Source organism: Coloeus monedula (genome assembly GCF_965178545.1).
Source record: "Coloeus monedula genome assembly, chromosome: Z".
In the NCBI taxonomy this organism is placed as follows: domain Eukaryota; kingdom Metazoa; phylum Chordata; class Aves; order Passeriformes; family Corvidae; genus Coloeus; species Coloeus monedula.
Window position 1 is genome coordinate 41,973,118 of NC_138822.1, and position 22,887 is coordinate 41,996,004.

At 39.0% G+C, this 22,887-nt stretch overlaps 1 protein-coding gene across 1 annotated transcript in view; it reads right to left on the reverse strand.

Moving 5' to 3' along the window:
* PRUNE2 (prune homolog 2 with BCH domain) overlaps positions 1-13,450 on the reverse strand; it is a gene marked incomplete at both ends in the record, with an annotated part of 138,500 nt that extends 125,050 nt beyond the window's left edge. The window contains one exon of the mRNA XM_082300845.1: positions 13,415-13,450. Within this exon, the coding sequence (XP_082156971.1) occupies positions 13,415-13,450 (36 nt within the window). The remainder of the gene's footprint in view (positions 1-13,414) is intronic.
* Between the last annotated feature and the right edge of the window lie 9,437 nt (positions 13,451-22,887).

Below are 22,887 nucleotides of genomic sequence, written 5' to 3' on the forward strand. Positions count from 1 at the left end.
TGTGGGAGGAAAGGTGTATAGGGATATTTTCTGCTGGAGTTTTTTGTTGTGGTTGGAGGTTTCTTTGGTTGGTTGTTTTTTGTCTGTTGGGGGATTTTTTTGTGTAAGTGTACCATACTCAGTCCCTGGCCTGGACCCTGTCTTACTCAGCAATCATGCCAAATAAGGTTCCAGAATCTCCAGCAATCTATTCGTAACTTAAATGTGTCACATCATGCCCTTGTTCAAAATAGTACTTGGTGTTAACGAATAGGGATAGAATGGGGCTTGCAAGTACCCAAGTACTTCTGTAAAGATGCAGAAATGGCAAGAAAATTCCCTTGCCCTGTCTGCTACCTATTTCTACAGACTTCTGTTTATTTTTATTACAGAAGTGGTTTCTAACTCTCAGTGCAGATAACATGCTCTCCTACCACATACCAAACTGATTCACACCAAACTATTACAAAAATGAGTTACTTTCTAAACATTCAGCAGTGTGTAAAGGAGTCCTCAAAACAAATGCTGTGGAGGGTTACTCTTCCGAAAAAAAAAGAAAAAAGGTGTATCTGAATTGGGAAGCAGGACAGTTCTGAGGTTCTCTGGACTGTCACAGATCAACAGACTATTGTGAGGGCTACATCTTTTTAATGTGAAGATAAATAGCCTTTCAGTTATAACTGTGTACAGTCTGAATGACTCCCAGTCACCTGTTCTGTCTATTGCAGCTATGTATTCTGCTGGGATCTCTGAGGGATGGAGCTTATCCTGTCCTTCCTGTTAAAAATGACAAGCCAGTTGACTTGAAGTGCTTTCTAAAGAATCTGTGATGCTCTGAATGTATCTGTTCATTACACACTTATTAATATCCAGGCTTGGAAACACATGCAAGAGTACATGAAATTATGGCCACAAAGAAAACAGACCTATTTTAGATTTTGTAGAAAAGCTTGAAAAAAATTTGTTTACCATACTTCTTTTTGTTTCAAAGGAAGAATTAAAAGCTCTTCATATTTCACAGGATCATAAAATCCTTGAATATTCCAAGCTGGAAGGTATTCATGGGACCATCAAGTCAAACTCCCTGATTCTTGCAGGACTACTCAACACCAAACCAGATGACTAAGATCATCACCCAGACTCTCCCTGAATTCTGAGAGGCTTTGACACTGTGAACACTTCCCTGAGAAGCCTGTTCAAGTGACTGACCACCCTTTCACTCAGCAAAGAATCTTTTCTAATGTCCTGCCTGAACTTCCCCTGACACAGGGTCTTTCCATTTTCTTATGATCTATCACTGCTCACAAGGAGAGATCAGCAGCTTCCCCGCTACCGCCCTGTCGGGGTCTCACCTCAGCCTTCTCTTCCCTCAAGCTGAGCAAACCAAGTGACCTCAGATATTCCTTGGAAGTCTTGCCCTCAAATTTTTCCTTCACATCAAAGTGAAAATAGAGCATTAACAGTACTTTATTTCTTTAACAGCGTTTCTCAGAAAGGCAAAAGCTATAGCTTGCGATATGGGCATAAGGACAGCCTAGTTTCCTCCTTTAGAGGTGGAAATTTACCTAAGAGGTCAGTGTTTCTAATACTTACAAAAGATTCCAACTGGACCAGTCTTACTCAATAAGGTCTCTACTCCCATCACGTCAGGAATTTTCTTGCCTATCTCAATAATTTCGAGAAACAGACTTCCTAGGGTTTGTGTTTCTCTCTGTGTGTGCAAGTGACAGAGAATGTGAGTGTATAAACAAATCAACTACACAGAAGTGGTAATTTAGTAGCATGGATTAAGTGAAAAGTGCTGAGGCTGAGATGCCAGGTCAGACAGCTACACTCAGTGTTTGCAGTTCCTTTCCATTTTCCTTTTGCTAACACATACAATCTCTTCCTAAAGAATCTACATAGTCACTTGGGAAACCTTAAAATCCAAACCTGTACTTAAGTGAGTCCCACAGTCTCACAATGCAAGAGATCTGTAATGGAGATGTTCATGCATCTGAAACAGATGCTCACACCTTACAATGCCTGGAATTCAATCATCCTCTGAGTTTTCAAATTGGACAGAACATGTCAGACTACTATACCAGCTGCAGTTTCTGATATTGTACTGTGGTTCCAACAATTATATGAAATACAGATGGATAACCCCTTCTGATTTATGGAAGCCGAGAGTAAATTCTGCTCCTACAAACTGCTGTTAATTCAGTATCAGTAATTATTATCTGGTTGGAAGAAAAGCAGCTAAATTCTAATCACTATTAATAGGGCAACTAACTAAGTTGCTTTTGCCACAACATAACGTGGCACTGATTTGGGGTCTGAAAATCTGAAATATGCGACAACAAACAAATTCTAACTAGTTTAAAAGGTAAATAATTAAGCACTCAGTTAACAATGGAGGACACATGCAAACAAGCAGAACCAGAAAGATGTAGAATGTCATTTCACATCTTGTTTAGCATCTTTACTTATTTTCCAGTGCAGCAAAATGCAGAAGCAGACAAGATAATCTGTTTTCTTTAGAAAAGACAGCATGTTGTATGGTGGAAGTGAAAGTGGCAGTTCAGAAACAATCACTTCCCAAAAGGCGAATTTATCCTAAAACACAAGATGTATGAAAGAACATACCTGTACCTCATTCGTTGGCACAGAAGGAAAAGACAAACTACAGTATCACCAGCACTAATGAAGAACCAGAGAAAACTTACGCTGCAATGTTCTGGAACTGTTGAATGTTACTGAGTCTATACTAGTTTCACACACATGGTACACCCCTCTACTCTTAAATGCCACATGGCAGTATCACAGTCTGCCTGCTGAGTATTGTACTTGCTGGAAAGAAGAACGAGCAGAGAAAAAAACAGAGCAGAAAGAAAAAATAAAATAAAAGTATCTCATTACTTCACCCTCTTTGGAAACTACAAAGTTGAGGTGAAAAGGACACAAGAAGGTAAGTCTGCCTGCTTAATGCTGTCTGCATCAAAAGAGAGCATTTTTATATTTAGTGTTCCATTTTTGCATACTGGGGCCACTCTCTTCTGTTTTACCCAGCATAGATATAAACAAGATCTCAGCATTTTCAGTCAAGCAGGTTCATAGTCTTCATACTTACCTAAATTTAAATAAATATATTTCTTTAGATCAGTATTTTTCTTTATCAACTGGAACTTTTGTTTTACTTAGAATATGTAAATAGATGAACTTTTCAGACCACGAGATTATAACTGGTTCAATTATCATGGGGGGGGGGGGGTTGAGGGGGGGAAAGTTGATGACTACTTTCATTCTTTTTTTAAATGAAGGCTCAACACCTTGATATTGAGACAGGCTCATACCATACCACAACTATTGCACAAACTTTGCAAAACAGATCACGCAAAATATCTCTGACCCAGCCTCAGAAATCCCTCTTCCACTGCACAAAAGGTGACAGTTAAAAACTGTGCAATGATCTTTAAAATGTGAACAAATAGCTAACATTACATTATTTAATTCATTTTCACATGTGATCTAAAACAAAGTATGAGCCAGTGTCTCTGGAAATCAAAGACCAGAATTTCAGTCTACACCACTCTCTTATCCCTGGAATGAAGGCTTTAATGCGTAGTTATACCATTTCAATCTATGAAACCTTTTTTATTCTTGTTCTAGGACCATCAGTGCTGAAGTTCTAGTGTACATCAAATTTTCAAGGAAGGGAAGGCATCCCACACTGTAGCATGGAACTGCCTTTATGAAAGTTTATGCAATTTGCCTTTTAGGACATGCAGAAAGCAAAGAATTGTACAAAACCATCCCATACCTCTTCCTTTGATATACAAATTTTGCGTAAAAAAGTAGCCAAGTTGCAAAATTTTAAAGCTGGTTGCAGCAACTGCGCAGCTTATCTATCATTAGCCTCTACAGCCCCATCCTGTCACAAAGAGACAAATGCAGAGATTTCCTCTAGGGTGGTAGAGAAGAAATACATAATCCTTTACCACAGACCATGCCCTAGTGATACCATTCAGTCTACAAACCCCTCACAGATTCAATGAGTAATTAATCTTGAATTTTAAAAAAAAGTCTGTAATTCAGGTGAACTTGAATTACAATATTTTCGCTAGTCAAAAAATTACCACACCTACTATTTCAACTAAATCGAAAAAGACCAAGTCCATCTTTGCAAAAAGGGGAAATTTCATTTGTTTTCTGCACTACAGTTATTTCAATTGAATGGGTAATTGTCATTTTTATGTTAGTTAAATTTTAAAAAATTTTAAAAATCAAAGAAGCACAGAATCAAATAAAAAACCATAAAGAGACTGGAAATGAAACAGGAGGTTTAAATCATATCTGGTCTTTCAACATTATAAGGCTATTCACTTCAAACACGTATAAAAGACATGCAGGAACCCAGCAGACTAATCTTTCCAAGATTTCATATAGACCTAAACACCCTCTTGCAGATACAATACTCAGGTACATCACAAAAAGCCACTTGTTCTTCTAAGTAATGTGACTGCTAAGGGTAAATCAAAAAGATTTATCTGTAAGAAAACTAAGTAAACATATATGAAACTTATGCAGACTGCATCCAGGCATTGTCAAAAAATAGCAGTTTATTCTTCCAGCAGGTTAAATCACCACTGTACTCCATCTGACTCAGCTGTAACACTGCCAGGCCTGCAAATGACTTTGACTGAATGTTAAAACCTTTTCTAAGTCAAAGAAAGGCTGCTGAATGAGTCAACTGATTATTTGCCAACTGTCTATATTTAGGACTGTCCCTGCAAGTGTTTAAAAGTTTACCATTTATCACTGCTTCAAAAAAAGTCAAATATATTCCAAACAGAGCAATTTCGCTTCTCATCAAAGGGAAGTTCTCCTCTTTCCACCTATCCCACTGCCTCCAGAACAGCATACAATGTTCACCAAGTAGAATATGCCTGTCTCTGTAGCACTCCAGATTCTAAGTCTCCACGTATTTCCAGGATTCATAAGAGCAGGATAGTAGCTAAAAAACAATCTAGAGTTTTCTTCTTCCCTACCAGCTCCTCCTTGATCAGGATTTTTTAATCAGTACAATAAAAGTGCATGGAATTATTTATGGAGAATTATAATATTTATGCTGTGTATCACAATGCAGCACAATGAGATTAACCATTAGGGAAGAGGTCACTACAGCATGATGTTAGTTAGCATGGTTAGTTAGCATCAGGGACTGCATACAGGGCCACTTCCACACAAAAGACTAAATCAAAAACCAAAACTGTGCTGATTAAAAGCAGACATGAACACAATTATTGCTATCAAAATACAGCAAGATCAAAATTTCCTAAGTAGTACAAAACAAGTAAATAATTTCAGGTACACTGCAAAATCTCACTGTGCTTTAGACAGAATTTGTTATAAGGAGGCTTAAAATTAATAAATTGCGGCTAGAAGGAAATGTACAGAAGCAGGTTATGACTGTGCAAGATGGAACTGGGCCAGTGCATTAGGTCTATTAGGTCTATTACACATTATTCAGTTACTGTCAAATGATTAAGTAAACAAGGAAGGAAAACCATCTGACGTCCTCCAGACGTCATCATTTTCTGAAATGTTCCTAATCTTTTCACTGTCCATCCTCTGTCCTTACTGTGCCACAATCTATTTGGATTTCATTAGAACAAATGATACAATACATGTTGTTAAGGACCTGTTTATCTGATATTGGGAGCAGACTCCTGTTTATCTGATATTGGGAGCAGACTCCCTTCTTCACAGAAAAAGAATATAACAGGAGTGTTACCAAGTCATTTAAATCCTAAGCCTGATCTCCATCAGGACTCCAGGCTGGCAAAGAGGACTTCTGTGCTGCTCCAGTCCTGCCCTTTTCAAACTAAAATCCCACACCTATTCCACATCTTCCCAGCATAAACACAATCATGCAGTCCATCTGAGCATGGTTAAAGCTGAGGTTTTACTCCCTCTCCTTTTACTATGCCTCTCTCTGGGAGTAACATACATCACAGATATATAAGGGACTAAAGAAAGTATCCGACCTACAACTCCAGCCTGTAATCCTAGCATCATATTCAGTTTAGACACACACACCTTACCTACTGCAAAGTTCTGCAGGCCTGTTGAGCTCATTAATCTTTCCTACCTAACTCAGAGTTAACACTCTGGCTATCATTACCTGATGGTTTAATCACATAAACATTATTTGGCTTCAGCAGATTTAAGCTGGCAGCTTCCACAACCACGCTGTGGAAAGTCTTCCCCTCCCAGCCTGTGGGCTCTGACTCTGCCATATTGGCTCTGCCCATAAAGATCTCTCTCTTCCTGCCCTCCTTGCTCCACTACATTCAAGAAAATGCCTCAACTACATCTTGTAACCTTTTTAAATCCTTCTCTTCTTCATCTGTCATATCCTATTCAATAATTATGTTTTATCTTCAGACAGTCTATAACAGAGGAATGGAAAGAGTAATCAGGTCATTTCATTTTCTCTGATGTTGGCCTATGCTTAAAGACATGTTTCCAAACCTCATCAACTTTCTGGTTTAACTCCTACCCAAAACTGCCCTTTGCTAAAATGCTAACTAATAGGCTAGGAAACATAACAGCAACTATTACCACCATACTACTTCTTTGGATTTATCTACTTCCTCCAATACATCCAACAGACCCTTAGGATAGGAACTGAACCCATTTTTTAATTAAGTATTTGCATACAATCTAGCACAACAGAATCATGACCACACTTTAATAGTTATGTGATACCCTAGTAAATATCCTACAGCACTGCACTGAAATGCCTATAGAATTTGTGTGTAGAACAAAGCATAAAGTATGTCAGCTACAACTGCAGTTGATTCAACACCCCGAAAGTTAACCAGAATAGAATTTGGCCTAATCACGTATGATGTGCTTCACTTATCACTGCACCAGAGACTGATGAAGAGCAAGGTATGTAGGTTATTGTTTTAAAATGCTATTTCTATCATCCTAAACAATGAAAATCCATGGGGGAAAAGCCTTTTTAATTCTCATTTTCTGCCATGTTTGTAGTCTGTCTGACTTTAGGGGAACTGTTAAAGGCTATTAAATTACCCATTATATTTTCCTTACCACTACAGGTTGCTTTTTAAAGTAGTTCTACATATGTTCAGCCAATTCAGATTTTATTTTGGTTTGCTTATATGCAGAAGCTTTCTCTCCCTCCTCTGGGAATCTGTTTTCCTTGCTAAGAGACCTCATTTTCTGGAAACACTTTCTTTACTAAGCCTCTGCTGACTTTTGCAATTTCATATTTATACCTATGTACATGAATGAATGATTCCTTCCTTTCTTTGCATTGCTTCTAGCAACCTCATAGATCCAGACTGCTCTCTGTCTCAGTGTAGCAGTAATTTAATCAAATTTTATGTTTAGTTCATTTTTTCTCCTTGGAAATCAATTCTTTAAATAATTTTTTTATGATTCCCTGAGTTCTTTTCCCAGTTAAGAAATATTTCTGGTTATGTGGTACCCATAAGATAAGGAAGTATTCTACTTGAAACAATACCATGATGACAAAAACCAGCCCTTTGATATTATTGTAACTGCTCATAACTATACTTTGCTTAAAAATTTATCTGAGAATTACGTTGGTGCAATGCTTATACTTTTTTTCCTTATTACTAATAAACACTGAGTCTGGTCATGTTTCTTGTACAGATTTAAGTAATAAAAGGTTAACCAGCTGTAATACTCCCATTCTGCAACCTTCTTAGGTGTATATACAACTTCTAAATCTGAGTTTTCCAACTGCAGTCAATATCATTACTCATACTCTTTAATTCTTACATAGTGTAAGTGCCTTGCTAAGTGGAGTCAAGTCCCTCGTGTGCTGCTGGATGAATGCAAAGAAGATACACGCGAGGGTAAGACTTGATTCTTTGTATTAATGCTTGAAAGCTTTTTTTACTCCTCTGCTTGCAGAAGTTCAGTTTCTGGGAAAAGAACTTCTGCTTCACTGCTGTAATGTCTCTCACTTCCCATAAAGCCAAAACTTTATTCCAGCTCAATAAAATATTATTTTCAAAGTAACCACTGCCTATCATTGATAAGAAAACTCCAGATAGGAAAGTAAGAGGCAATATGAATAAACATGTAAGTGACTCAGCTTGTTTTTAAACTGCGGTCACATAAATCTACTCAAGTCATGCCATCATCACTAACTGTTCTTTGAGCTTCTTTGCCTCAGAAACAAGCACAACATTCACTTTTCATATCTATCAAAGCAGTGCCTTAAAAGCCTTTTTTACTGTTCTCAAGGGCATCTCCCTGGTCAAGGGTCTGGCCCTCAGTCTGGAAAATGTCCAGTCACACAGTCCAATATTTCTTTGGGCACGCTTGCCTGGGGTCGTAATTCCCCGTTTGTCCAGTGTGTTACCCTGCCAGGTGTAACACTGATGTAGCATCATGATCTCTTTTCTTTTATCAGCAAGGGATTAAAAGAACTTCAATTTTTAGAGGGTTTGGGGGTTTTTTTCCCAAATACTGTTAATTGCTGAAGATGACATAGCATTTAGATTTCCCCAGCTAATCTGCTATTCTCTGCAGGAGGAGGACCATCTTTCAATTACTAGTTTAAAGCAGTTTGCTGCAGTATGTGGTTATCTCAGTACCATCAGCACATTAAGCCTTTCTGGGGCTCATTCTGTTCCCTGACTTCCCTGAAGCCAGCATACAAAGCATTAGGTTCTCCATTAGGCACAGACCTAAAGCCAGGGAAAAAGCATTCTCTGCCAGTCCTTGTCTCAGCATCTCCCTGAGGCAATTCTATTTTTTTTTTTTTTTAATTCTTACAGCTTCTTTCTTGACAGATGCCCTTGATTTAACTTCTCACACACCTTCCACATCACTGCAACAGTCTGAAGCACGTAAGATTACTTGAAAAATACCTAATTTAAGTACCTTCTTCAGTACACAGTATTCCGCATCTGAGAATTACTGAAGAAATAGTTCTGAATGTTTAGTTCTCTATTTAATTGACTTTAACATCTTGATAATTACTTTGATAATAATTTTGAAGTTACATCACTGAAACCTTAAACTTTTGATTTGTTTTCCTGAATAAATTATACAAAATTATGTATTCACTCATCATAATCTTCTCCAACTGGATGGAGCTTGCCTGTACCTGAAAGAGTCTAATCCAGAGAGATTAATAACATACTATACTGGGGAAAAGATAGTGTTTATGAAGTATGACATTTCTGTACAAAATTGTTTAAAGTTCATTAAAGTTCCTGAATAACTCAGTAAGCATGCAGAGGACAAGCAAGTAAATGCTTGTATCTGGATCTTCCAAAATACTACTGAAAAGTTTCCTAGAGGCCAAGAGGTAAACAAAATCACCAAAAAAAAAAAGGGGTGTCACCCTTTTATGACATACTACAGAATTAAAAGTTAAGGAAAAAAGGACAGGAACAAATGGTCAGCTTTTCAGTGAAGAAAAAATAACCATGAAGGATTCTCCACAAAGATATGTGCTGGGATATGTACTGTTTCTCATATCCATAAATAATAAATAATATTACTTCCAGTAGGACAGGCAGGCAAATAATGAAGTGGAAAAAGCTTCAGACAATACCAGATTACTTAGGAGGGTCAAATCTTTAACTGGCTACAGGAACTGCAGAACGGACTCATGACACTGAGGGACTAGGGAATAAAACAGTAACTGGAAATGAGAGCCAAGAAGTGCAGGCTAGGGAAAATGTGAGAAAACAACCGATCTTCATTTTTAACTGTATTGAGGTGCTGTACACTGTCAGATGAACTTTAAAATAGGTATTACTAAGCAGCAAAAACATCGTGCATGCATTTTACATGATACTCTGAAAGCATCAGAAAAATGCTTTCTGACAGTAAAACAGAGTAAGTAGGATAGCAGAACCCTTACGAAAATGGAAAAAAAAAGGGAAGTCATTATACTACTGTCAGTATTTTATGCTGTCATGACTTAAACCTGACAGGTGGTTCTGGGCTCCACAGCTTTCAAACTGTTAAATAAAATCTTCAGAGTAAGGGCACAAGGATGAGCAGAGTGATAGAATTATGCTCCTGCATGAAGGGGCAATAGAAAACCTTAGCTTGGAAATGTCTGAAAGAAGACAAGGAGGATATGGTAACACTTAACTAAAGACCAGAGAGAAAGTGAAATAAAAATATTCACTCAGGTAGAAGAATCATGGAACACACATTAAAATAGTCAGGCAATTTAAAGCAAACAAAGAGGGATATTGTCCCCCTCACACAAAGCACATGATAAAACTGTAAAACTCACTGTCTCAGGGATTTTGTTGAAGCCAAAGCATAAAAAAACCCAAGCACATGACGTAGCCAAATGTATGGAAGATGGTTCTAGCTGTGGCTAACATGTTAGTTCAGCTATACATTTTGATCTAAGTTTTCAGCACCTCATCAGCCTGTGTATTCTACTGTTTATAATCCCCCACGAGACAAGACAGAACAGTTTAGAAGGACCTTTGGTCTCATCTAGTCTCACCTATTCTCGCATTAGTACTAGACTTACAAAACATGGAGAAACACCTGCAGAACTGAACCATAAATGTGACAAAACATGAGTACAGGATTTCTTGTATCCTGTCATACATTGCCTTCTAAAATTTTTCCTCCTTGGTTTTACACAGATTATACGTAACAACTTTAAAGATTCATTCTGAAAATTACTGAGGATGTTTTACAGTTGACAAGCCACAAAAGCAAAATTCATCGTTCTTTGGAAGAATAGTCTAGTTGAGACTTTAGTATTAATAGATAATACACAGAGAATTTTCCTCTATAACAATCAATGAAGGTACACAATACAAAGTCTTAGAAAACAAAAAACAGCCATGTCCTTTGTGCAGCATACTCCGAGGCTACAATTCGCTCCGTGAGGATAAACCGCCTTGATTAATGTTGTGGCTGGATCCAGACCCAAATGAATGACGAAGCACTTCCAGTAACAGGTTCCCCTGCGCAGTCTGGAGCAATTGTTCCTCTGGAGAAAATTTTCCTTTATTCATTCTGAGTAGCAATCATGTAGTCAGTGCACGGTAATCTGTTTAACCTAACAAGAATATCTGGGGTGTGAAATACCAGCACTGTGAGATTGGCATCACCAGGCCTCTCAGATACAACTGTAGGCCTTTTACCATCTTCCACAGATATGGCTGCAGCAGCACAACACACAGCAGCTCCTTTGCCCTTAGTCATTCACCCATTTCCCTGCACAGCTTTACCTTACATCAGTGTCAAAACAAAGACTGCTCACTGTTTGGCCTCAACTCAGCCTATGGCTACCAGCTGAGAAAGATTCCCCACAAAAAGCCTGACGAAGCCGAAAGGAAAACACATCATCAGCCTTTCATGTTGCAGAATGCAAATCTTGAATTTCTCTGAGTTATCCTTTTCAGGCCACTGTAGTACAAAGTAAACTGGCAAATTGCAGTCAACCTATAAGATGCATAGATCTGTTCTGACCTGAACACTCCAGTGCTCAGATGCCTCTTCTTCCCCAGCCATGCTCAGCTGACATGCCCATACAAGGACACATCAGTCAGAAAGACACTCTCTCCCCACTATACCACTCCTGGAGAGGAGGCCTCCTCCAAAACATGCCTTTTCCTCCCATGATTCTGAAAGTACAAAGAGAATTCTGCATTTCTTTTGAAAACCCACATTATAGGAGTATAAAGGGCTGTGCTCTTGTGGTGTGTTCAGTTGCTGTTCAGTTGCTCCCCGCTTCATCTAATTGAAACAAAAAATATTATCTGTTCTCCATTTCTAATGGGCCTCTTCAGATTCTGGTTTTCTAGACAACTCCTTTCTGATCATCAACAGCTATTCAGAAAGATTAGTGCAATATTTGCTTTTACAGATAAACAAATTGTTTTTACTGCTCGCCATTTACTAATGGGAAGCACTATCATTGCATAATTAATGTCTATTAAGTAAGACTACCTATGATGTACTTGAGCAAAAAGTTTGTCAAAACCACCAGCATCTCCATCTCAAATTTTGCAATATATGAAATGCTAATGTGAAAAATGTATTAAGGATTTGTAACTGCACAGTGCAGTATCTTTTAAGAGGGCTAAAAGAGTGCTTATGTGAAAACACAAGGGAAATACTTTAAAATCTCCTAAAAATGCATTGTGAAACAACTTAGTTGGCATGTGACGAGAATGACATACTTCATGTTTATTTACCCTTAATATCTGCCAACACAGTTAAATATTAAGGAAGCCACCAAGGGATTAATTCTCTCATCTCTTTCTCCAGTCCTCTAAAACATTACTTAGTTCTCTGGTTTCCAATAATGCATGACAAGAAGGGATAGTATAATAAATCATCTTTTACAAATCATTTTAGATACAGAACCATGTCTATCAGAGAAAGACCATCTTGGGTTCATGATTGCTCCCTCTCCAGACAGTCTTAACAGGTCTATGAAACTGGTAAAGTCCTACAAGTAGCAAGTACCCAAAAACACAGAATAAAACAAGCAGACGTGGGATAAACCCTGTAGTACTCCTACAACTGAATGCATTTCTTAGAGCTGGGATAGCTAGTGGGCATGTAGGCTACACATGAAAGGTAAGAAGTCAGTAAAACCGAGTTTTGCAGAGAAAATAAAAATGAAAAACAACTTAGCCATGTTGGCCTAAGACCATCCCAGTCTTAAAAACATCCTACTTTTGCACTGCACATAACAGGGAAAACAGCACACACTGTCTGGGGTAGAGTGACAGTCACTATAAACAAAATAAATACACTGCGGTTTCAGCACAGCCCTACCAACAAGTCGTCTGAGAACAGGATCTATATACCTCTGTGATTCCTAAGACAGTATTAATTACCTATGACAACCGAGACACAATTGTGATGCTGAACCTTGATAATCTTTGCATATTGCTCAGTAATTTAATGTCTTGCCAATCCAGACTTATTCCCAACTGCTAGTGTCATTCAGACCACAGAAGAAGTACTTCTTCAGCCACTTCTCATACCATTCCCCCCCCTCCCTTCAACTATGCAACTTGATGCATCTTAAAGTCTCAAGAAATGTGCCAATAATCCCAAAACGGCATGCTGACACCCCCCACAATGCCTGTCAGATACGGGCTCGTGGGTTCCTAAAGCAGAGGGTTACTCAGCAGTTACTAGAGAGCAGCAAGATGTGAGAAGAAAACGCACCCCTAAAACACGCCGCAGCCCCAGCCGCTGCGAAGGTCACCAGCCCCATCCTCTCCCCGCCGCCCGCCCGGGAGGACGACAGCGCTACCCCGAGAAGTTTCGGAGAGCACCCGCGGCCGCCGCACCCGGGGCTGCGGGGGCGAGGCCGATGGCTGCAGTCCCCGGCAAGTCGGCCGAAGTCCCGCGCCCGCTGCCCCCCGCCGTGACTCACCAGCCTGGACTGGGCGCGCTGCAGGAACTCCTCCATGGCGCCGGCGGGCCGGGCGGGCGCAGGGCAGGAGCGCGGCTGGGCTGCCCGCACGGCGCTGCCCCGCACGGCGCTGCCCGCTCGGCGCCCCGGCTCCCCGCTCCCCGCCGTGCTGCGGAGCGCCCGCCCCGCCCCGCCCTGCCCGCCGCGGGCGCTGACGTCAGCCCGTGCCGCAAGGGCCGGCGCGGAGCCCCGCGGAGCGGCCGCACCGCGGAAGGGCGCGGGACGCGCCTCCTGCACCGCGCGGGGCGCCGGGCCCTGGCGAGAGGCCGGTCGCTTGTGACAAGAATTCCTGAACCAAGTACAGGGCGCGCCCAGACCCGCCCGACGCAGGGGCTCAAAGCAACAGGCACTGGTTGGTGGCTGCTGCGAGCCTTTGGGCGGCGATGTCTCAGTTTCCCATTTCAAGTTTGGTAAGACTCATCCATGGAAAGCTCGAGGGCATTGGGGTCTGAGGCAGTGACCGTTTCGGGGTTCCCTTCCCATGTTGGCAAAAGGTCTGGAGGGAACCAAGCGGTGGGTTCAAATTGCAAAAGGGCAGGTTAGATTAGATGTTAGGAAAAAAACTCTTCTGAGAGTGGGGAGGCACTGGAACAGGTTACCCAGGAAAGCTGCAGATGCCCCTTCGTTGGAGGGGTTCAAGACCAGTTTGGATGGGGCTCTGAGCAACCTGGTTTAGTGGAAGGTGTCCCTGCCCATGGCTGGGGGGTTGGAACTAGATGTTCTTTAAGGTCCCTTCCCTCAAACTGTTCTATGATTCTACGATTCTGTGTTTCACAGTCAAGCCTCAATAAGCCCTGCTGTGTACCTCAGACCTAGGATTCTTTCTAAATATATTGCCCATAGTCACATATTATGTATATATTCAATTGAACAGCTCCCAGTGGAGCCTCCGAGGCTAGAGTCCACTTTGTAGAAAAACAGAAGTGTTGAAGAATTTGAGTCCAGGACTATAGAAGTCAATGGGAGGTCATGCAATGAGTGTAGAGTAAACCAGAAAATGAACTGTAAGGTTTGCAGCATCTCCAGTGCTCTCACACCACTGATATTCACCAGTGAGAGGTTTTTTCCCACTCTAAATAACTAACCTGGATAGTGCAGATTTATTATTCCAATGAAGTTGTACCTCACTGAGGAGTCAGTGATAACTAATTGTTAATAAATTCAGTGCTATGTGATCTGGGATTTTTCTCTCGTGTATTTTTTTGCAGCTCATTGAAGATATTACTGTAAGAGCTAAAAGCTCTTGCTCCCTTATTAACAAACTTTTTCTGACAATTGTAATTTACTCTCATTTGATTTGTTAATTCTTCATGATATCTTGCAGTCCTGGTACTGTGTTTCCTGCCATAATCAATCTGCTCTGCCTAGTCATATGTTCCAGTTGGAAATTGTTCTGGGGAACAAAAAAATAAGCCTTAATCTGTATCATAGCCATCTAAAACTGAAGGGTAAATCTTCATTAAAATATTTGCGTAGACAAATTACATGAAGCAAACTACTCTAAATGACAGTGTTCTACAGGAAAAAGATAATCCTGTTACATTTACTGGAACATTTCTTCTTCTGAAATGCATTAGTGTGTTTGTACATTAATGTGTTTCAGGACTCTGTCTGATTTTGGATTTTCTGGTTGCTGTTCTATAGAAAAGTACGTCTCCTGAAAGATTACAGGTTTTGCACAACATACTCTCATACTTGTAACTTGAAATTGAAGTATTACAATACAGAAATGCTGTGTAACTTGGTATGCAGAGTTGAGGTCTACTACAAATATATTGCCAAGTAAGAAAACAATATGCCCTGCACCAAAAAAGGGAGTAAAGTATATATTTCACTTCAGTAAAGTCTGCAAAACAACTAAAATTAAAAGATCCAGCTAGCTACATGAGCTAAACTGAAGTTTTGAAAATTGGTGCTTAAAAGGGTCATTTTTGATGCGTACGTATTAAAAAAGAAAAAAGACAGAACAGCAAATAGTTGAAGAATAAAAAAGCTGAATTTGCTAAACAGGCAGCAAAGTTCTTATGCCTCATACCAAAAAGCACACTTACTCTCATACACTGTAAATAAAATGTGTTGACTAATTACTTCTTTGTACATCCGCTGAATAGATCTGTGCATGTAAATATACCTCTACATTGTAGTATCCGAGTTGTCCTTCACTGAATCTAGAAGAACCAGGGGCCTCCATATTGAATTTCCAGAGATGGCCTCAGTACAGCTGCATTGAAAACAAAATAGAGTGCACCTGAGCTCCCTGAAAACATTAGCACTAGATAGCTTTTGAAACTGCTTTTTAAGTAACTTGTTTACCTCCATAATTATTGTATGAGTTAGATATTGATAATTAATTATTTATATCCTATTGTGCAAAAGCATGGACAGAGTACCAATCTTTGTATCTTTGTATCTGTTTAATATTTAATAGAAATTCCTAAGCCTTATTCTCCTCTTTTATACCCCACTTGTAGCCACTAATTTGCTTCCACTTTACTGAAGCTTAAATTAGAGATGAATCTGGACACAGATTATTTTTTATCCTTTTTCCTAAAGTAGCTAAAACCAGTTCACAGTCATCCAGAAGCTCTTCCTAAGGTGTGTTCTTTATTTGATGTATGTAACTTACCTCCTTATGAAGTCAGTGGGAATCATGTATGTGTCCCAAAGTGAAAATTTGCTCAATTATCTCATTCATAGAATCAAATTACTGAAAAATAGGCTTGTTGAGCAGTACTTGTTTATAAGCACTTTTGCAATACCTCTTGTCACATTGAAGAGATTTAGCGTGTGAACTGAAAGTTCTGCTTTGTATGTCTTTGTTATTTTGAAAATGTAAACACAAATAATGTCATACTTAGTCAGAGGATGGTTTGGGAATGAATGCTTCACTATTCATATGGCAAAGGAAAAGTTCATTTTTTAGTTTCAGCCATTATTCAAGCATGTGTGAAAATAGGATTACTTTGCTGTCTTTTTACTGTGTCCTAAAAACCCCTGTAACTCTAGTAATGATGATCAATGCCTTACACTTCAGGTTCTTCTACAACTCCTCTCATTTTCACTGTGGCCACCCAGAGAAAAGTAATTTGCATGATATAGAAACTATCCTAGTGAAACCTTATCTCCTCATATATACTGTGTGCTACCAAATAATACAGACTTTCGTGATATTCCATAGTTTCTGTGGTTCATATCCATTTTATTTATTCTTCAGGCATACAGTTCAGATCATTCTATTCTATATAATGGAGAAGCAAACCCAGTGATTACATGTTCAATTCTGAGAACAACTCAGAACTGAACTCTGTAACTCATCTTTACAGTTTAGCAAGGAAATAAAAGAGCTGTCATGATACAGCTATCCAGTAGTACAGCATTTCTATCAAAATTGTTTTTATGATAAACACTTCAATAATGTATTAACAATCATTTTCGTGTTAAATAAGGCTGACGTTCCTATTGCAAGACTTTTTATACTACCACAGTAAGAATAAATAGTTTCTGCTCATGGAATGAGAATGTAACATAATCATTTCAATAAAAGAACAGGAAAAGTTCACAGCTCTCAGCTCTTGTAAGAGGATATTATTTAAAAATTTGAAAGGAAAAAGGTAATTTCACAAGTTACTGAAAGAATAATTCTCCAGACAGCCACCCAAAGAAAGAAAAAAGAACAAAGCTGTGTGTAGCAGCAGTAGGCTGAGAGTCATTGGTTTTGGCACTCAAACCATTTTACTTTCAGAGTCTCTGTGTTTTCCATGTACATCTATGAAAGCTACAGCTTTTTTCTTACAGAGTTTTACCAACAGGACATGTCCTTAGGAGCACCAGTTATCCAGTTTTCTGTATCAAGCATCTTCACTTCCTATGGTTAGTATTTCCAGTTTTTCATGTTTCAGTTACACTCTTCCCAGAATCATAGAATTGTTTAGGTTGGAAAAGACCCCTGAGATCATCAGGTCCATCTGTTAATCCAGCACCAGTGTTCACCACTAAACCGTATCTCTAAATGCCATGTCTAACAAGTCTTTTCTCCAGATTAAACAGCCCCAACTCCCTCAGCCACTCCTCATAGGGATCATGCTTCAGACCCTTCTCCGGCTCCGTTGCCCTTCTCTGGATATGCTCCAGCACCTTAATGTCTTTCCTGTAGTGAGTGAGGGGCCCAACACTGGATACAGAATTTGAAGTGAGGCCTCACCATAGTACAGGGGCGTGACCCCTTTGCTAGTCCTGCTGGCCACACTGTTGCTGATACAGGCCAGGATGCCCTTGGCGTTCTTAGCTACCTAGGCACAGCTGGCTCATGTTTAGCTGCTGTCAACCGATAGCCTCAGGTCCTTTTCTGCTGAGCATCTTTCCAGCCACTCTGCCTCCCGTCTGTAGCATTGTTGCACGGGCTTTTTGTGACCCAAGGACAGGACCTGGGACTTTGCCTTATTGAGCCTCATACCACTGGCCTTAAACCATCAATCCAGCCTGTCTAGATCCCTCTGTTGAGTCTCCCTGCCCTCCAGCAGATCAACATTCCCACCCAGCTTGGAGTCATCTGCCAACTGACTGAGGGAGCGCTCAGTCGACCCCTCACCCAAATCATTGATAAATATATTAAATAGAACTGGCCCCGCTACTGAGCCCTGGGGAACACTACTTGTGACTGGTTGCCAGTCACCCTATAAAGACAGACAAAAAGAAACCATTTCAAATATCAGAAGACTCTTCTCCAAACATGAAGACTGTCCATCAACAACGCATAAGACCTCTATGCTGTAAATGCCTCCTGTCTTTCTTTAGTGAAAATGAGCATGAAAGTGGAGGCAATGAACTCACTTTTGGACTTTGGTTTTCCCAATGTAAACCAAGTCCTATTAATAAATTGTGTTCTCCAAGGGATTACTTTCATTTGTAATTAAATATGAAACTTTATAACCAGCCCAATTGCTTTTGAGGAATATTAGGTATAGAAAAATGAAAATGCCACTGCTTTTTCTGAGGGGTAAAGGAAGAGAAAGAAGCCATGCTTGGTTAGGAGATGACTCCTAAAGGTCTGATACATATTTTGTTGAGGTTTTCAAAGACCAAATGCATTAATCGTATTTTAGTTGTGAATAGCACATAATTCCTGTGTTACAATAATTGTCTGTTCTGTTCCTCCATGCAAAACTGAATAAGATCCCAGACTGTGCATTTTTGAGCCAAGGCTAGCTAATAATTCAAAGCCAAAAGGCCATATTGAATCAATACCAAATGTACTTGGAGGTATTGCAAACAATGGATGATTGAATAGCTTTCTGTGTGGGAAAGTACAGGCTGAAGGTGAACAATAGAACTGCAGGTTTAGTCCCCTCCCAGACTACAACTTGTACCAAATAAGCATGAAATTAAGTTTAGAAGCCAGAATCCAGATTCATTTCCCATCAGTACTATGTCCATGGACACCAACTTCCCAGGTTGTTCATCAAATTTCAACACAGCTGTAGTCTGCACAGCTGTACAGGTTATTTATTATAGAAGTTAACCTTCTGTGCTGCTGCCTCTTTCTTACACCATGTATGCCGATAATTTAGGCAAATTGCATGTGCCATGTGAATACATCCCCAGCTGTACAAATGATCAGTTTACTAGGTGAGAGAGTTTGTTATTTCACTAGCACAGCCTCAGTACAGGGTACTTGTGTGAAGCTGGTCTCAGGTCAAAGAAGTAATTCTGGTAGATGGCTCAGTTTAAGCTATTACCAAATCTCCTGTCTCCTCCTCACTTGGAATTAATTGAAGGAAATTTATTCCCATTATACTGCCATATACTATTAGTATTTAAACTAGGCAGAAAGTATATTTTCAAGGGACGGTAATCTCTGTAAAGTAGTGGGTAAGAGCTTAAGATATTTGACTTAAATCATGAACATGGTTTGGTTCCCATGTGCATGGGTCAAAGTCCTCAAGGGTTTTAGGCTGGAGTGAGCACAAGGCATTTCCAAGTTAACTATAAGAAAATTAGAGTAAACAGTACATAAAACGTCTGCTTTATAGACTACCATTGATCAACTGCATATAGTACATTTATTATTTTTGCATTTGGAGATGTTTATAAGAAGTTCACAAGGGAACATTCTTACAGATATTGGTTTGAATACAGATAAAAAGGAAATAAGAGTGAACACCAGATTCCAAATTGTAGCAAATAATATGAAGAGCATATTGGCTCTGCGGTAATAATTGTGAAATATATTACACTGAATAATAACCAAAAAGTAACAGAAGAACTTCTCATTTTGCAAGTTGACCAGAATATGCAACTGTTCATCATAGACCAGCTAAAAGTAATTTGTAAGGTAGAAATTACTTAATTAATAGAATACCATACTATGATTTTTAGATAGTTCTTCTCATTCCACAAACAAGTAACATAACTAACTACAGTTACAATCCTTAAAAAATACCATATTACATTGAATACAGTTCTTACCTTGACCTTTGAAATTCATACATACTCAACAAATTCATAGGACCTTTGCTTTGCAGACAATACTGAATATTTAGTAGATACGCTGATAATAAAATTAAGGCTTGTGAATGGTCAGGTTCTTTATCCTGCCCACAACAGGGGGATTGGAACATGATAATCTTTAAGGCTCCTTCCAACACAGGCTATTCTTTGATTCTACAATACTATGAAGGTCCCAAATACAAGTAAGAGTATTCTATGAGATTAATAAAGAACAATAAAGAACATTCCATCATCGACATCCCCGTGCTTTAAATGGAGGAGGATATTTTAAGCGGGGGGCGGGGGGGGGAAGGAGGAGGTAGAATTACCTCTAATTTACTTTTATTTTTTTCTTTAAAAGAAGTAGAGTTATTTTAATTGCCTGTAAATGGAACAGTAGAATTACAAAACTGATAGTGATCCGAAGGTGCAAGTGAGGGGAATTCATGTATAGGTAATCTTAGTTAGGACAAAAAAAATAGGTTATGGCAGAAGACCATAGAACTTGCAACACACAGTCTTTCCTTTAAGTCTGAATGATGGTTGCTGATTCTGTGTACCTGTCCTAGTTTTGGCCAGGACCCAGAGGTTGTTCTATACCACCCCATGCCTTTGCTTGCTCAGCTGGGAGAGCTGAGACTCTTAATCCCAGGACTGTGGCTTGGAGCCCCACACTGAGCAGCAATGTCATGGTTTAGGAACGGTATTCCTTAATTCAGTGTCTGCACCAAGACTGTCCAAAACCAAATGCCATTCTCTTGCTCCCCCTTTCCTTCCCCCTTTCCACTAAGGCAGGATGGAGTTGAGAATTGCACAAATAGTGAAGATCATGCCTTGAGATAAGAACAGTGTACTGGAAACAGCAATGAGGTAAGAAACATCAACAATATTAATACCAGAATGTATTACTTTTGTGTGGAAATGGATGAAAACATAAGTTTTGGAGTATTTTCTGTTATTCGTGGTTTATATTTTTGTGGATTATCTTAAACCAATGGGATAAATGCCAAGGATTTGCATTTATTTTCTGTTTCAATAATGTATGTCTTGTACTCAAGACTTTGGCTTTTCAACTGAGAATTCATATTTTAAAGACAACAGGCTTGGCCATTTATGATCATTAGTGTCACCACTAAGAAAAGATTCATGTTGGTCTTATTTATTAAGGCAATCAAAATGTGCTGTTATGTTCCTAATTACGATATTTATTCAAACTCCCCTACTTACCCACAGTACGAATACAGCGCAGACAGCTGTTGTAGAGCTTCCCTATGCAGCTCTGGAAATCAGTTTTTCTTTCAACTAAGGACACTCCTATTCTCATAGAGAAAGAGTAGAATAAATGTGGATCTTTGCACTGAGGCAAACACTGGTGTTGGATGCGTGAAGTTGTGTTAAGGATAAGAGCTGCTGAAGCAGAGAAGTGTCTAACAACTGTGGTAGATCATAAAATGTTCTGTTCAAACTTCTCCTTCTGGACAACTGTATAATTACAAAAATAAAAGGTTAAAAACAGTCAAGCAAACAAAACTTTGTCACTTTTAATGTAAATTGCCTACAAGGAAAAAAAAAAGGAGATTTTAAAATAGAAAAGAGTATTTTCTTTATTTCTTTCCTTTTAGAAGATAAAGAATACTAGTATAAGAATCTACAAACAGATTTGATAGCAAAAAGACATCCCCTGAGAGCTGAAATAAAAGGCTTGCTTCACTGTTATGCAGCACAGTACACAAACTGTAGAACTGGTGCTGTCACGAAGTTTATCACAAAAAATATCAAAAAACAAATATGAATATATGAAAATTATATTAAGAGCATCTATTTAGAATATTTTAAAAAATCTTTACATTAATTCAGTGCCTATTGACTGAGTGCTTTTTGCTGAAATATGAGCAGTGTGTTTATTAAGTCAATATTACTGCTTTCAACCACTGTTAAGCAGAGACCACTAACACAGATAAAAAGATAGTATACTGCTCTCTTCATATGAAGTCCACCTTTCCAAAACCAAGAATGATCTTTTTCAGCAACTACAGTACAGATTATCAGTGTTATCTGCTCCTTTTGTTTTTAGGAAATAAAATTTGAATATGCTTTTTCAAAACCAATTCCAGAAAAAACACAGTTAAAAGACACCATTAAGGTCTTGGTAAACAATCTTATTGTTGTTTTAAAAGATTAATGATGTAACTATCCCAAAACCCTTTAAAAATATAAAACATTGTTTAGGCCACTTTCCTGAGGGGAATATGTAGCTGTGAATTGACATACCATTAGTGATATTTTCTGATGGATAGAATACATTTTGCTGGCAATGTTGGTCTGTGCTTTTATGTTCATTCTCCTCTGGATTATCTCTCTGTATGGATGTTTATTTGCTTCGGGAAAGAGGGAGACAATTCAGGATGCTCTTATGACATACCATCTTCCACTCTAAGCCATAAACTCAGATACAACGAAATACGTTGGTTGTTGGAAATAGAGAATGATATTTCTATCCTCTATTCAGAAATAGAGGATAAGGAAGCAAAATTTGATTAGTGAATCAATACAAATCTGTGGTGGGATAAGATTGCCCTCATTTTTTGTGGAAGTGTGAAAAGAGAGGTTAAGTAATTAAGGGGATTATGAAGGAGGGAGTAAAACAGGATCCTCCGTACCCTCACTCCTAGTGTGTATAATAAAAACAGAGTGAAAGTTCAGATTAGAAGTTGCCCCCTTCCCATCTGCTAACTGTATATAAACAGTGCCTTCATAGTCACAAGATAGTTGCAATCATAAGGTTAACATGCAAGACAGTTAAATATATACCTCAATAGGCTTTTCTGAGTGCTGTGTTCAATCTATTTACCTACTCAGTGAGCAATTCCATTCACTTTAGTAGGAACATTTTTTGTAAGAAGTATTTACAGCCTGGAGAAAACTGTAAAATGCATGTAAATCAAATT